This window comes from Hyperolius riggenbachi, chromosome 5 (genome assembly GCF_040937935.1).
Source record: "Hyperolius riggenbachi isolate aHypRig1 chromosome 5, aHypRig1.pri, whole genome shotgun sequence".
Taxonomy (NCBI): Eukaryota; Metazoa; Chordata; class Amphibia; order Anura; family Hyperoliidae; genus Hyperolius; species Hyperolius riggenbachi.
The window spans coordinates 129,613,066-129,628,131 of NC_090650.1; the positions used below are offsets into that span (position 1 = coordinate 129,613,066).

Below are 15,066 nucleotides of genomic sequence, written 5' to 3' on the forward strand. Positions count from 1 at the left end.
CGCTGGGCTCCCCTGGGAGTTTTAAAGCCCTGTTGTGGAAGGGGGGTGTGTTGGGCACCCTTTGGGCTATGATTCAAGAGAGGATGGAGCCCAGGGAGAGCGGTATTGAGCCTGATTCGTGGCCGATCTGGCCTACCTTGTTGCAGGGCTGCTTGATGGAGCTGCTGTTTTTGGTGCCCAGATCTGGCTGGAAGAGATATCCGAAGCCTCAGGGGAAGCAGAAGGGGATCTAGGCCGGTGTTTGCCCAATTAGGAGCCTGGGTAAGGGAAGATTTCCTGCCTGATGAGTGGAGCTCTCAGCAAACACGTCCTGCCACCATGCCTCCAAGAACTTGTAGTTTTTGAGAAAATCTATCCATTAGTAGTGAAAATTTACATATATCAAGAGAAAGAGCAGTGAATTTCCTGACAATATTACATGATGGTGGTCAGTATGCAACGCATAATTACCACTTAGAAACCCTGGAGCAAGTTGCACTGCTTTTGCCAGGGATCGCTGTACAGCCACAATACTGCTGTAAAATGCAGGCATATGGCACATGTACTTATTGTTTGCACTAATAAAACCGCATTGGGTTCAACACTCTGAGCTACCAGCTCACAAGGTCCATGATATGGGGGGCTCTGCCTGCGACGTGTGCGGCATTGTTTGTCGGAGATCTTCAATCAGGATAACAACAGGACACAGAAGAGGAGAAAGAGATTGATATGCAGACTACGAAGGAGGTAAGTATGACAATGTGTATGTTTATTTTGACTTAATTTTTTATTTCAGGTTTGCTTTAATGCTTCTTGTTTCTGTGGTGTTTATTTAACCAAATAAATAGGTACAGTGCTGCCCATAATTATTCAGACCCCTGGAAAATATTGACTTAAAGTTACTTTTATTCAACCAGCAAGTCATTTTTGGATGGGAAATGCCATAGGTGTCTCCCAAAAGATCATAAGACGATGCACAAGAGGCATTATTGTGGAAAAAAAGTGTCCAGTCCAAAATTATTCATACTCTTCACAAACTGTCACAGTCTTTGGGAAAATCCAAAGTTATTTACCATAACAGTCCAAGCTGTTCTAAAGCATCCTAATTACCCTGATTAATTGGGGACAGCTATTTTAATCAACTCAACAGGTGAAAAACAGAAGCTCTCTGCAGTTCCTTTGTGGACAGTCATGGCTAATGGCCCATACTCACGAGGGACTTTTGTCGCCTCAACACGTGGCGCGCGCGTGTTGCGGCGACAGGTCGCCCGTGAGTATGGGCCGTCGCACACGCGCGCACCCCGAACTGTCGCCCGCCGCTCATGTCGCCATGCGATTGAAACTTTCAATCGCATGGCGACAGTCGCCGCTGCCCCCCCGCCGCAACTGTCGCTAGTCCGCGTGAGTACGCGGACTAGCGACAGCAACCTCCATGTAGGTACATGGAGCTTCCGGCGGGGGGAGGAGGAACGTCAGCGACAGCTTCCGCCTTGCCGCTGGTCCCTCTTCCGCGTGTGTACGCGGAGGGACCTGGCGAGAAGCTGTCGCCGGCCTGTCGCCCACACGCTCACGTGTGCTGGCGACAGGCCACATTTCTCGCCCGTGAGTATGGGCCATAAGACAAAGGAGCTCAGTGAGGACCTGCGGCTAAACAATGTGGCTGCTCGCAAGTCAGGAAAGGGATACAAGGCCATTTCTAAATGTTTTCAAGTTCCAGTGGCTACAGTGCAAAGTATTATTAAAAAATACAAGATGTTCCGCACTGTGCAAATTCTCAGAGGACGTGTTCGGAAGCCAAAAGTGACACCTATGCTGGCCAGGAAGATAATGAGAGAGGTGACAAAGAATCCAAGTATCACCACCAAGGCCATCCTAGTGAATCTGGGCTCTGCTGGTGACAATCTCTCAAGGCAGACAATCCAACGGACACTGCACACTGCTGGGCTCCATGGATGCAGACCAAGGAGGACACCACTTCTCCAGATAAGGCACACAAAAGCTCGCTTGGCCTTTGCAAATGCTCATCTGGACAAAAGAAGAAGACTTCTAATCTTCTGTGTTATGATCACATGAAACAAAAATTGAATTGTTTGGACACAATGATGTTTCCTTCATTTGGCATAAAAAAGGAGAAGCTTTAACCCAAAGAACACCATCTCCTCTGTCAAACATGGTGGTAGGAACCTAATGCTTTGGGGGTGTTTTTCAGCCAATGGACCAGGGAACCTTATTACAGTAAACGGCACCATGAAAAAAGAACAATACATGAGGATTCTCGACGACAACATTAGGTAGTCTGCAGAGAAACTTGGCCTCGGACACCAGTAGACATTTCAGCATGACAATGACCCAAAACACACAGCAAAAGTGGTGAAGAAATGATTGGCAGAAAACAACATTAACGTTTTGGAGTGGCCTAGCCAGTGTCCTGATTTGAATCCAATTGAGAATCTGTGAAGGGAGCTAAAGATCAGGCTAATAGCAAGAAGACCTTCCAACCTGAAAAATTTAGAACTCATTGCTAAAGATAAATGGGCAAAAATACCTGTGGAGACATGCAAAAAGCTGGTCTGCAAATATAGGAAGCGTTTGATTGTTGTAATAGCTAATGAAGGCTTTTCTATTGATTATTGAGAAGGGTATGGATAATTTTGGACTGGGCACTTTTTGCTCAAATGTAAATAAAAGCTGAGAAATGTTTTGTTTTGTTTTCACAATAATGCCTCTTGTACATCGGCTTATCTTTTGGGAGATCCCTATGACATTTCCCATCAAAAAATAACTTTACTAATAATCCGAACATTTGTATAGCGCTTTTCTCCTTTCGGACTCAAAGCGTTCAAGAACTGCAGCCACTGGGACGCGCTCAGGAGGCCACCCTGCAGTGTTAGGGAGTCTTGCATTGAACTCTTTACTGATAGGTACTTGACCTAGCCAGGATTTGAACCCTGGTCTCTCATGTCACAGGCAGAGCCCTTAACCAGTACACTATCAGCCACTTTAAGGCAAAATTTTCCAGGGGTATGAATAATTATAGGCAGCACTGTACCTGTATTGTTGGATTTTGTCATATCATGCATAAAATATGTAACTATTCCATTCCTGTGTAGCTGGATGTTCCAATTGCATTGTGTGTGAACTATTTATGTATTTATAGTCCCCACTACTTTCTAGATTGCACTCTGTACTCTGTTCTATTAGACACTTGGGAATATAAGACACAGTAGGTTTAGAAGGCAAAAACCAGGGAAACAAAAAAAAACAAACAAACCTGGTGTGTCCATGTTGCGTCATGTACATGTTCTCTCCCAAATGGTATCCTCTTGTGTCCCCATGTCTCCCCATGTGTCCTCTTGTGTCTCCTTTTGTCCCAGTCTGTGTCCCTTTCTGTCCGCGTTGTGCCCGCTCCCCCGCGTGCCTCCGCTTTCTCCCCCATGTCTCCCACGTGCGTGCAGCAACAGCTGGCTTACCTTACCTAATCCATGACGCCCGCAGGGATTGCAAACCTCCTTCTCCTTTGCGTGGCTCCCCCTAGTGAATAGCTTGTGCTGATCGTGCCATCAGCACAAGCCATTACTAGAGTGAGCCGCGTGGAGAAGGAGGTCTGCAATCACTGTGGGCGCCGTGGATTAGGTAAGCCAGCTGCCACTATACACACGGGGGAGCAGTAGACATGGGGAGGGAGCGGAGGTACGCGGACAGAGTGGGGACACACATGTAGGGAATCCCCGATGTGGCGACGGGTCAGCAGTTCGTATTGGCGGACGTTCGTAAGTCGGGGATTCCCTGCATTCACCGTATAAGACGCAGGGACTTTTTCTGCCCACTTAGTGGGAAGAAAAAGTGTGTCTTATAGAGTGAAAAATACCGTTATGACAGTGCTGGCTATGTATGTGTGGTGGTACCATTTAACATGACTGTTAATTTCTGTAGAATACCCCATGGGGATTATTCCTAATACACTACAGTATGTTTCTTTGTTGTGTTTTTTCCCAATAAAAATCTTTCAAACTATATATGTGTGGTGGTGTCTGTTGGGTGCACCCAGCATAATGTCTCCCACCCATAAATGTTCAGCATAATTTCTCCCACCCAGAAGCACCTAGCATAATTTTTCCCAACCACAAGTACCCAGCATAATTTCTCCCACCCATAAATGTTCAGCATAATTTCTCCCACTCAGAAGCACCTAGCATAATTTTTCCCACTCAGAAGTACCCAGCATAATTTCTCCCACCCAGAAGTACCCAGCATAATTTCTCCCACACAGAAGCACCCAGCATAATTTCTCCCACCCAGAAGCACCCAGCATATTTTTTCCCACCCAGAAGTACCCAGCATAATTTCTCCCACCCAGAAGCACCCAGCATAATTTCTCCCACCCATTTGGTATGTTTGTATTATGTTACTACTTTTTTGATTACTCAATAAAAGATTTAATTGAGAAAAAAAAAATTCTCCCACCCAGAAGCACCCAGCATAATTTTTACCACCCAGAAGTACCTAGCATAATTTCTCCCACCTAGAAGTACCCAGCATAATTTCTTCCAGCATAATTTCTCCCACCCAGAAGCACTCAGCATAGTTTCTCCCACCCAGAAGCACTCAGCATAATTTTTCCCACCCAGAAGCACTCAGCATGATTTCTCTTACCCAGAAGCACCCAGCATAATTTCTCCCACCCAGAAGTACCCAGCATAATTTCTCCCACCCAGAAGCACCCAGCATAATTTCTCCCACCCAGAAACACCTCCCAATCGGCAGGGCACGCATACTCTGCATGGGTCCTGGGTAGCACTATCAATGGGGGGGTGGGAGCCCGTCTGGGGCTCTAGGCACCTGCCCAATTTGCTCTTATGGAATTGCCAACCATGTATTTCTCTCTCACGCCCCACTTGGCTACTTTTTCATGCCCCCTGGCTGAAAAAGATTTCTGAAGAGAACACGGCACTATCCATTGGGCACTACATATCACAGATAATATATGGGCCCATATGCAATTCACTTTTTCACCTGCGTTTTCTCCTTGGTGATATTTTTTCATCTTTTTTTTTTAAATAACTTTTCAGCATTTTACAATTGAAATAGTACCAAAAGTAGTAGTAAAAGTACTATCAAAATGATTTTGTGTATTTTTTTGCTTGCTGGGTTGTTAAAAAGGCATTTTATTGACAAAGTGTGAAAATATCAACTTAGGGAAAACTAAGGAGGAAAAGTGAACTGCATATGGGTCCATTGTCTTTTATGTGAGGTTTACTAGCAAGAAAGTTTAATTAATTGTTACTTTTTTCCCTGGAAACTTACCTTATCTGCCCGTGTTTTACACTGTAAGACAATGTCAGCATCTTCTTCTGAAAAGTAGCCATTGTTTTTTAAATTTTCAAGCAGGCACTTGATGTTTCCAATTTGAGTAACCAATGTTTCCCGACCCTGTCTAATTAACTGCACATAAGACATGCACTGGCACTCTCCGCTTTCCATAATATGATGTAACTTCACAATAACTGCATGATAAAATCTGATGAAGTATCTCTGAAAAGAAACATAAAACAAGGAACTGTATCAATACAACAAGTAGACAGAAAACCATCAAGGCATAATACAGTAGAATTTTTTTAATGTCGTGATAGGACTGCTCACTCTTTATTGTTAGAGACCTGATGACTGTGCTTCGGGTATGTAAGAAAATCAGCACAGAGAGGAATCCCACATAACACAGGGATACCATACAAACTCCATTCAGATAATGTCATGCCAGGGATTTGAGCCTAAATCTATGCACATGGAATATTGTAGCTCGTATGGGCAAACTCTAGTTTCGCTACAGGTATCCCATGAGGTCACGCAGTGATCCATTTAATTACCAATACAAAAAACAAAACAAAACACTAGTTTAACATGTTCCAGTCATCCACCTCCCTCACCACAGAACAGAACTAGCTACCTGACTGGAGCTGAACAGCGTGTTGGTACAGCAATCATTCCAGGTACCAGTAATTGAATGTCTGTACAGGCCTTTATCGTTTAGTCCTGCAAAGCTTGCGTGCTAAGCAATTGTGATTATTATCACACTTTTATTTCTCACATATTCAACACTACTAGCCATCCAAACACTACTACATCACTGTTTGCTCTTATTACCAACCATTATAAACTGGCAAAGGTCTACTGTAATTGTTATGTAGGGGAGAAAATGCTCAAATAGTTCCCATTCACACCAGGGAATAGCTTTCTGTCTAAACAGGAAACCTGCTTCAATGCAGAGCTCTTCCGGTAAATGAAAATATCTGATACATAAGCCAAAATTCCTCTAATTCTTTGCAGCATAATGAAGGGTGTGGCCCTGCGGAGAACTGGTTTGTTCTAAAATCTGGCCAACAATTTAACAGAAAAAGTATGGTTTACTCTATAGACACGAAGTAACTCACTAGTCTTCTCTTGTTGTTGTATGGTGTATACTGACACAGACCAGTTGTTGTTGTATGGTGTATACTGACACAGATCAGTTCCATTTCTGTGAGAGCTGCACAAGTAGAAATAAAGCTGTCATAGAACCTGTTACACAAGTGCCTTACAAGATGTGTCATGCTATAGTGTTTCGTGGCTAAAACATTTCTGAAAAGCTTTCAGCATGTACTACATGTATAGAGAAGAAAGAAAGAGGAAGTAAATATTCAATGTGACTGCTGTTACAGTAAGCTACTGTAAATATACAGCTTTTAATGGCTGCTGCCTACCTCTAATATCAGGGACCAGCAAGCAATAACCAATAAATGTGTTGTGCAAATATTTTGTGGGTACTTAGGGAGGGAGGGAGGTCAGTTTCCAATATAATAACGATGGCTATCCTAAGGAAAAAGAGCGTTTGTCAAACACTGAAGTCCTGATCATCAACTACCTGGCCAAGGGTCATAGCATTACTCAGCCCACACTGTCCCAGCTGTCCCTTTTTTGGAGGGACAGTCTCTCTTTGGGAACCAAATCCCTTTTTTATTTGTCCTTATGTACAGATCTATGTAAAATATATGTATTTTTCTACTGAAAAATGTATTCAACTGTACACTTTGTTCCCATCCTAAATTGATACATTTCTTTTTTTTTTCAAAATTAAAATGAATATGAAGGAAAAGGAATGCTGTTAGAAAGGGAATCGGGAAATCTGGGTGCCTTCCTATGGCTGGAAGTTTGGGCACCACATGGACCGCAATTTCTCCACTATGAGTGAGCGACAAGTAGTGGCATACATAGCGGTGGGGAGTGCAAACAGAATTAAAGGAGGCTTAAATAGTGCCAGTTTCCACAGGTTTGTCTATCAGATGGCAGCAGAACCCCGGATATTGGTCTATGGATTGAGAAAGCGGTGCATGGACTTTAGCTTCTATGTAGCCGTATATATATACAAGGAGGTAAGTGATAGGGCGCCCAGAGTTCAGCTATTATGTTGCCAAACCTTGCTTCCATTAGCTATTATTGTTGGGGGGTTGGGGATTAGGGTTAGGAGTCAGTAGGGGGGAGGGTTAGTGTGAGAGGTAGGTTAGGGAAAGCAATTCGAAGTTTGGTTATAATACCGATATGCTTCTATCAATAAAATCAATGAAGACTTCAGGCACAGTGTTCCTTTACCACTATGTTTCTGGATACAGACAAGTTATCCTGTCACCACAGACCAATACCACTTCTTACCCTAAAGGTGCCCATACATGGTAAAAAAAAACATCCGATTTTCCCGTTCATTTGATCTAAACAATCGAATCAAATGAGAGTCGAAAATAATCTTTTTTTTTTTATCAATAAATTTGAATGATTATCCCGTTTTGTCGAGAAAAATCTGATCGGACATGTTGGAAACATTTTGATGATTGTGTGTTGTATTTGTATCATGTATGTTAAATTGTATGAAAAAATCTTTTAGATCCTAATTGTAAGAATATTTCAAAGACTGTAATCTTTATTTGTATTGTCTTCATAACAAGATTAAATATTGAAGTATGTGTAGGATTATTATCATTTTATTATAGTTATATTTTTTTTTAACTAAAGTAAAGTAAGTTTGTCCTCATCAAGGAGAGTCCACAGGTACAATGCAAATGCAATTTTGGCCTTCTTCCTGTTAGTTAATAGAGACATTTGTAATCGCTCAGTGGTAAAAATTCCCTCAGCACGAAAAAACCCCCAACACTGTGAGGTAAAACACACCTATATAGTTGCTCTGAGGTAATAAATAAACAATAAATAAATTGAACCACTCAAGAGGAAAAATACAGCTCAATAGATGCTTTGAGCTACAACTGCCGTCTGTGTTAACTATCTGAGGTAAAATACAGCTCGAGCTGAAAAAAAAAAGATTCCAGTTGAAAAAAAGGTCACTTCCGATCGAATAAACCATTAAAACGAATACCAAAAATGTGTCTACACGCGCTTAAAGTTCAAATCTAATTTTTCTTTTTATTGGATAAAACTCCTCAATATAAGCCTCAATTACTTATACCAAATATTGCACTTTAAATAGTCACTCATTCAACCTGCACCACTCTTTCATGCACATACTAGAAGGGCCCTTCTAAAAAAAGTCCGATGAACTCTTTAAAAATCAAAGTCAAATTGGTCAAAAAAATTAAAAGTGAAAAAAGATCAAAGAGATATCAGATAATGTATGGAGAACAAAAATGTTGCTTTCTCATGTAAAAGATATTGCTCAGTGTTGTCCTAGAGTAGTTCCCCTATGAAGTGTCCTATGTACATCAGGTTTCCATCACTGCATAGGTTTGTTCTTCATTCAATATGGGTTACTCGTCCTAGTTCAATCTGTAAAAACAGAGGTGCCACACTCACAGTTTGGTCCGCTGATGTCCTCAGGTATTTGCAAGGTACCCTCAATGGCTCTCTCCGCCGTTGCAAGACCGAGACCGTCTGTTGTCAGACTACTCACGTTAGTGCTGGTCTCCAAGTGCCCGCCTACGTCACTTCCGTGTGGTAGACACAGTTGTCCGCTCGCCGCACTTCCAGCCGCTTCTCACTCGTATTGGATATGTTCGGGTGACGTCACCACCATAGAGTCCGCTGGAGCTTAATGCACAGGATACCGCTGCGCGCTTCTGCGGATAATCCAAGTTCCAGCAAGCTCCTTAATCTTAGAGAGTGTATATATTTTTAAAAGTCTAAAACCTCAATGCATTTCAGCCACTTAGTGGTGGCCTTCCTCAGGAGGATTTTGTGAGTCTAAGGTCCCGATTCTCCCTGCTTCTTAAATATCAACTCGCAGATAGTCCAACCCCCTTATTTATGGGGTCATAGGTCACAGTGGGCTGAGCAATTTTCTCCGATATTATCCCTATTATAAAAAATAAAATAAAAATGAAAATAAAATAAAAACAAGCTAAAAACTCCGCTAGAGAGTGATCTGTATATAGACAAATTGCGTGCAAATACGTCATACAAAATTAGGCAAAAAGTACCAGATCATCAATTAGGCAAAAAGTACCAGATCATCATTCCACTCACATACCCGTAAGCTTACATCCATCTACCCCAACCTCAGACATTAGTCTCCCAGTTCCCAACACCTTCCCCTCTATTTATATCGACAGGGTGTGTTCTATATTAGTCACTACCACCCTGAGTTTGCTGTTCCTACTCAAAAAAAAGCAAAGAATTCCATTTCGCTATTCAGACCCTTGGGAATGATGGTGTAAAAATTCTTCAATAAAAAACTATTGAAACCGGGAATGATGGTGTCTAGCTGAAAGATCCACCTGGATTCATATTTATGGGCCACAGGGCCCCGGTGCGGACCTGGTCCTTTGGCGCCGTTTCATCGACGACGTGTTGATGATATGGAGGGGGGATCTCCCAACGTTGCACAGATTTATTGGAGATATTAATAGCAATGATCGGATGATACGATTTACTGCAGACATTAGTGCACAGACTGTAAATTTTCTGGATTTGGAACTGTGTGTAGAAGGAAATCTTTTGAAAACCAAAACATTCCATAAACCTGTGGATGTTAACAGCTATATATTATACACTAGCTGCCATCTACCACGATGGTTAAATAATATCCCCACGGGACAGTTCACAAGACTCCGCAGGAATTGTATAAACATTACAGATTATGATCAGGAGGCGGAGGAACTACAGAACTGTCTCTTGGAAAGTATTGAGAGTATTGAAAAGGCTAAGATAGCCATCAGAGAAAGGGATCGAGAAGATCTGTTGGGTCCCAGATTGGAGCAGAATTGGGAACATAATGACTTTAGTATAGTCCTGCAATATACATCGCAGTCAAATAAAATCACGAACCTAATCCGCAAACATTGGGATGTGTTGAGGGAGGACAAGGTTATTGGTGACCGATTACCACCTGTTCCCGAGGTGGTATTCAAAAGGGCTCCCAATTTGGGATTATCTATTGCAACTGCAGCCAATGAAAACAAGGGGAGGGAGGATAGTGGGAGGGGGAGGGGTAGAGCAGGGTTCATGAGATGTGGGTTGTGCCTAAATTGCAAGAGGACCAACAATCCGGGTAGAATAGTGGAGGTAGAAACTATGGACTCAGTAAAATATAAGATTAGGGATCCCATTACCTGCACTACTTGTGGGGTGATTTATTGTATCCAATGTCCCTGCAATAAAAGATATATTGGGAGAACTAAGAGGTCATTGCAGAGTAGGGTAGGGGAACATTTTAACAATATTCTTAAAAGGAGTGAGGGACACCCGCTCTCTAAACATTATAAGGAACAACATGGGGGTATCTTAAGGGGTACCATATTTTTCGGCCTTGAGATTGTAGAACGCAGTGGGAGGGGAGGGGACTATATAAAGAAAATGTCACGGAATGAATCCAGGTGGATCTTTCAGCTAGACACCATCATTCCCAAGGGTCTGAATAGCGAAATGGAATTCTTTGTTTTTTTTTGAGTAGGAACAGCAAACTCAGGTTGGTAGTGACTAATATAGAACACACCCTGTGGATATAAATAGAGGGGAAGGTGTTGGGAACTGGGAGACTAATGTCTGAGGTTGGGGTAGATATGTGTGTATATGGATGTAAGCTTAAGGGTATGTGAGTGGAATGATGATCTGGTACTTTTTGCCTAATTGATGATCTGGTTCCTTTTTGCCTAATTTTGTATGACGTATTTGCACGCAATTTGTCTATATACAGATCGCTCTCTAGCGGAGTTTTTAGCTTGTTTTTATTTTATTTTCATATTCATTTTCATTTTTATTTTATTTTTTATAATAGGGATAATATCAGAGAAAATTGCTCAGCCCACTGTGACCTATGACCCCATGAATAAGGGGGTTGGACGATCTGCGAGTTGATATTTAAGAACCACGAGAATCGGGACCTTAGACTCACAAAATCCTCCTGAGGAAGGCCACCGCTAAGTGGCTGAAATGCATTGAGGTTTTAGACTCTTAAAAATATATACACTCTCTAAGCTTAAGGAGCTTGCTGGAACTTGGATTATCCGCAGAAGCGCGCAGCGGTATCCTGTGCATTAAGCTCCAGCGGACTCTATGGTGGTGACGTCACCCGAACATATCCAATACGAGTGAGAAGCGGCTGGAAGTGCGGCGAGCGGACAACTGTGTCTACCACACGGAAGTGACGTAGGCGGGCACTTGGAGACCAGCGCTAACGTGAGTAGTCTGACAACAGACGGTCTCGGTCTTGCAACGGCGGAGAGAGCCATTGAGGGTACCTTGCAAATACCTGAGGACATCAGCGGACCAAACTGTGAGTGTGGCACCTCTGTTTTTACAGATTGAACTAGGACGAGTAACCCATATTGAATGAAGAACAAACCTATGCGGTGATGGAAACCTGATGTACAATAGGACACTTCATAGGGGAACTACTCTAGGACAACACTGAGCAATATCTTTTACATGAGAAAGCAACATTTTTGTCCTCCATACATTATCTGATATCTCTTTGATCTTTTTTCACTTTTAATTTTTTTGACCAATTTGACTTTGATTTTTAAAGAGTTCATCGGACTTTTTTTTAGAAGGGCCCTTCTAGTATGTGCATGAAAGAGTGGTGCAGGTTGAATGAGTGACTATTTAAAGTGCAATATTTGGTATAAGTAATTGAGGTTTTTATTGAGGAGTTTTATCCAATAAAAAGAAAAATTAGATTTGAACTTTAAGCGCGTGTAGACACGTTTTTTGTATTCTCTGGCTGTTTATGAGGTTTTAAGGGACCCCTCAGTACTACACGCTGCTCGTAGTAATAGCTGATCCCCTCCAAGCGCCTGGTAAAACTTTATTCTAATTCATTAAAACGAATACTTTATTTTTTATCTCGATCTTTTTTCTCAATTTGATTTTTCTGCATATTCGATCATTTTCCCTGGATTTTCAACCTAATCAAATGTTCGTGTATGGTACCTCGAAAACAACCATGCAATTTTTTTTTTATCTAACGGGATAATAGAACAAATTTATCTAATCGAAATAAAAATGAAATTTTTTTTTACCATGCATGGCACCATAAGTGTTGTGACCCAAACATTTGGTCAATCACCCATCATGGGTGATGTCACAATAGTCTTCTCCTTTCTGATACACAGCTGTTCCAGGAATTCAGTGGCACATAAAGTTAAAAAATATTCTAAGTGCTCTCTGTATTTATAAAAATGCAATTTGAAAGTATTGTATTACACTGACACACTAACATTGCACTCTCACCAGCTGACAGAGGGAAGCCTTATTTGATTAGACACATTTTCCACTCAGTTGAACCTACAGCACCTACTGTTGGAGATACACAAGCTGGTGATAGCACTGTTATGGTCTATGGTCTAGGGAATCTTTTCTTTGTATGGTCTTAGTCTCTTGATACCTCTGGAAGCACTATCTGATGTGTATTTAGAAGGGTCCAAGCATGGCTTGTACAATGGGTGCAATGGGTGCTGTGCTCCCGTGCCTGCCCCTGTGGAATATGGCTACTTAACTACTGTATGGCTACTATGTGTAGGGTGCATTTGGCTTAGTCAGGGCTGTATTTTTCATAAGGCACTGTAGGCATGTGCCTACGGGTGCTTGATAATGAAAAGGCGGCTCACTCTCCTCCCCAAGTGCCTCTCTCCATCTTTCCCTATGCAGTAGAGGGTAAATGAGAGGTTACTCACTCAGCTCTCGGCATTCCACTGATGAGAGCTCCCTTCAGTCTGGGGCATCACTAGCTACCTAACACTTGGGGGCACATCTAGCTACTTAGTACTAGGTTGGCAGAAGTACCCTCAGTATTAAGGGGCACATGTGCCTAACTACCTAACTAACTACGCTGGGCAGGGGAAGTAGAGAGGTGACACCTGGGCCAAACAGCATACTTTTGTCCCGTTTTCAGTGGAGGGCTGTGGGTTCATGGAGGGCAGAGTCTAGGGTGCCAGAACATTTGTGCCTATAGGCTCCTGTGATGTAAATTCGGGCCTGGACTTAGTGTAGGAAAATAGGACAGAGAGGGAATAGGAATTTCAAAATAGTAACACCAGCAATGTCCCAAGCAACCATTGTCACGGATGGTTTCGCTGCCACAGACGGCATCCTTGAACCGTGAAAGAATGCGATCGCAATCGATTTTCTGCCTGATTGCAATTAACGATAGAATCTGGATTTAATCTCAAGGGGCTGCCTGCAGCCCAGCCTGGGGTCTCTCCCTCTCTCAGCAGAGAAATAGCTCATTAACCTAAGTGCAGGGTGACTCTGTTGATTTGGTAATTAACTAGGAACAAACTCTTATGCCCAAGAGGTTAGTGTTTATTTTTAATCACCTGGGAACAAAGGTTCTGCTCTCTGGCAGACCCTCAGATATGTGTCAATTGCTTCTGCCATATGGTTGCCCTGCCATGAAAGGGTAGCAAGGAAGCTAGCTCCACAGGGGGCTGCTGGAACACTGGTATCCAGTAGCCAGTGCAGCACCACTGGAGAGCAGATTTAAATGCATGTGTTTTATGATTTCTGTCTGTTAAATGAAACCGTGTATAGCACAGCTATGAAATTAATATTGTCTTATTCTTTAAAATCTGCCCAATGTGCTGATATAAAATTCATAACAATACCCCATCCGGTTATTGGTGTATGACCGTTCTTGGGCAGGGCCGGATTTGTACTTTTCACCACCCAAGGCGCGCTGTCACTGACCGCCCCCTCAGCGCTGCATACACAGGAATCATCTCCCTCGTGTGCCATTCATCATCTGCCCGCATTCCTCCATAGAAACAGAATGCATTGGTTGCCTGAAGGCTAGTGAACCCTCTGTATCGCATTAGTCTCTGAATTGTTACCTCAGAGATCATTTTACAATCCCCGACAGGCGACGATTATTGCATGTTACGGGAAACTTCAGGATTATCCAGAGACGTTGCACTACGGGATTATCTATATACAAATACTATCTAAGGTTAAATTTATTTAAGAACTAAAACCAAAAGGGATACTATGCTAGTAAAGTGCCCAGCATGGCTAGGCTAGTATAGTTACCCCAGTATAGCTAGTATAGTGCCCCAGTATGGCTAGTAAAGTGCCCAGCATGGCTAGTATGGTACCCCCGTATGGCTAGTATAGTGCCCCAGCATGGCTAGTATAGTGCCCCAGCATGGCTAGTACAGTGCCCAGCTATAGCTAGTATAGTGCCCAGCATGGCTAGTATAGTGCCCCAGCATGGCTAGTATAGTGCCCCAGCATGGCTAGTATAGTGCCCCAGCATGGCTAGTATAGTGCCCAGCATGGCTAGTATAGTGCCCAGCTATAGCTAGTATAGTGTCCCAGCATGGCTAGTATAGTGTCCCAGCATGGCTAGTAATGCTAGTATAGTGTCCCAGCATGGCTAGTATAGTGCTCAGCATGGCTAGTATAGTGCCCAGCATGGCTAGTATAGTGCCCCAGCATGGCTAGTATAGTGCCCAGTATGCGTAGGTGGTGCCCCGCGGCCGCCGCTTCTGTTACCTTAAGAGCGGGCGGGCGGCCGCTTCTGTTACCTTAAGAGCGGGCGGGCGGCCGCTTCCGGATTCCCCCATGCGCCGCTCTCCTTCATGAAGTACTATCTCCTCCTATAACAGCAGCGCGTCT

The 15,066-nt window shown here is 43.0% G+C and overlaps 1 protein-coding gene across 3 annotated transcripts in view; it reads right to left on the reverse strand.

The window, feature by feature from the left end:
• The window catches only part of NOD1 (nucleotide binding oligomerization domain containing 1), a 102,224-nt gene that overhangs the window by 70,311 nt on the left and 16,847 nt on the right, over positions 1-15,066 (reverse strand). For all 3 annotated transcript variants that reach the window (XM_068236254.1, XM_068236255.1, XM_068236252.1), the window contains exon 2: positions 5,284-5,511. In XM_068236254.1, coding sequence (XP_068092355.1) covers positions 5,284-5,460 — 177 coding nt within the window. In that variant the 5' untranslated portion in view covers positions 5,461-5,511. The remainder of the gene's footprint in view (positions 1-5,283; positions 5,512-15,066) is intronic.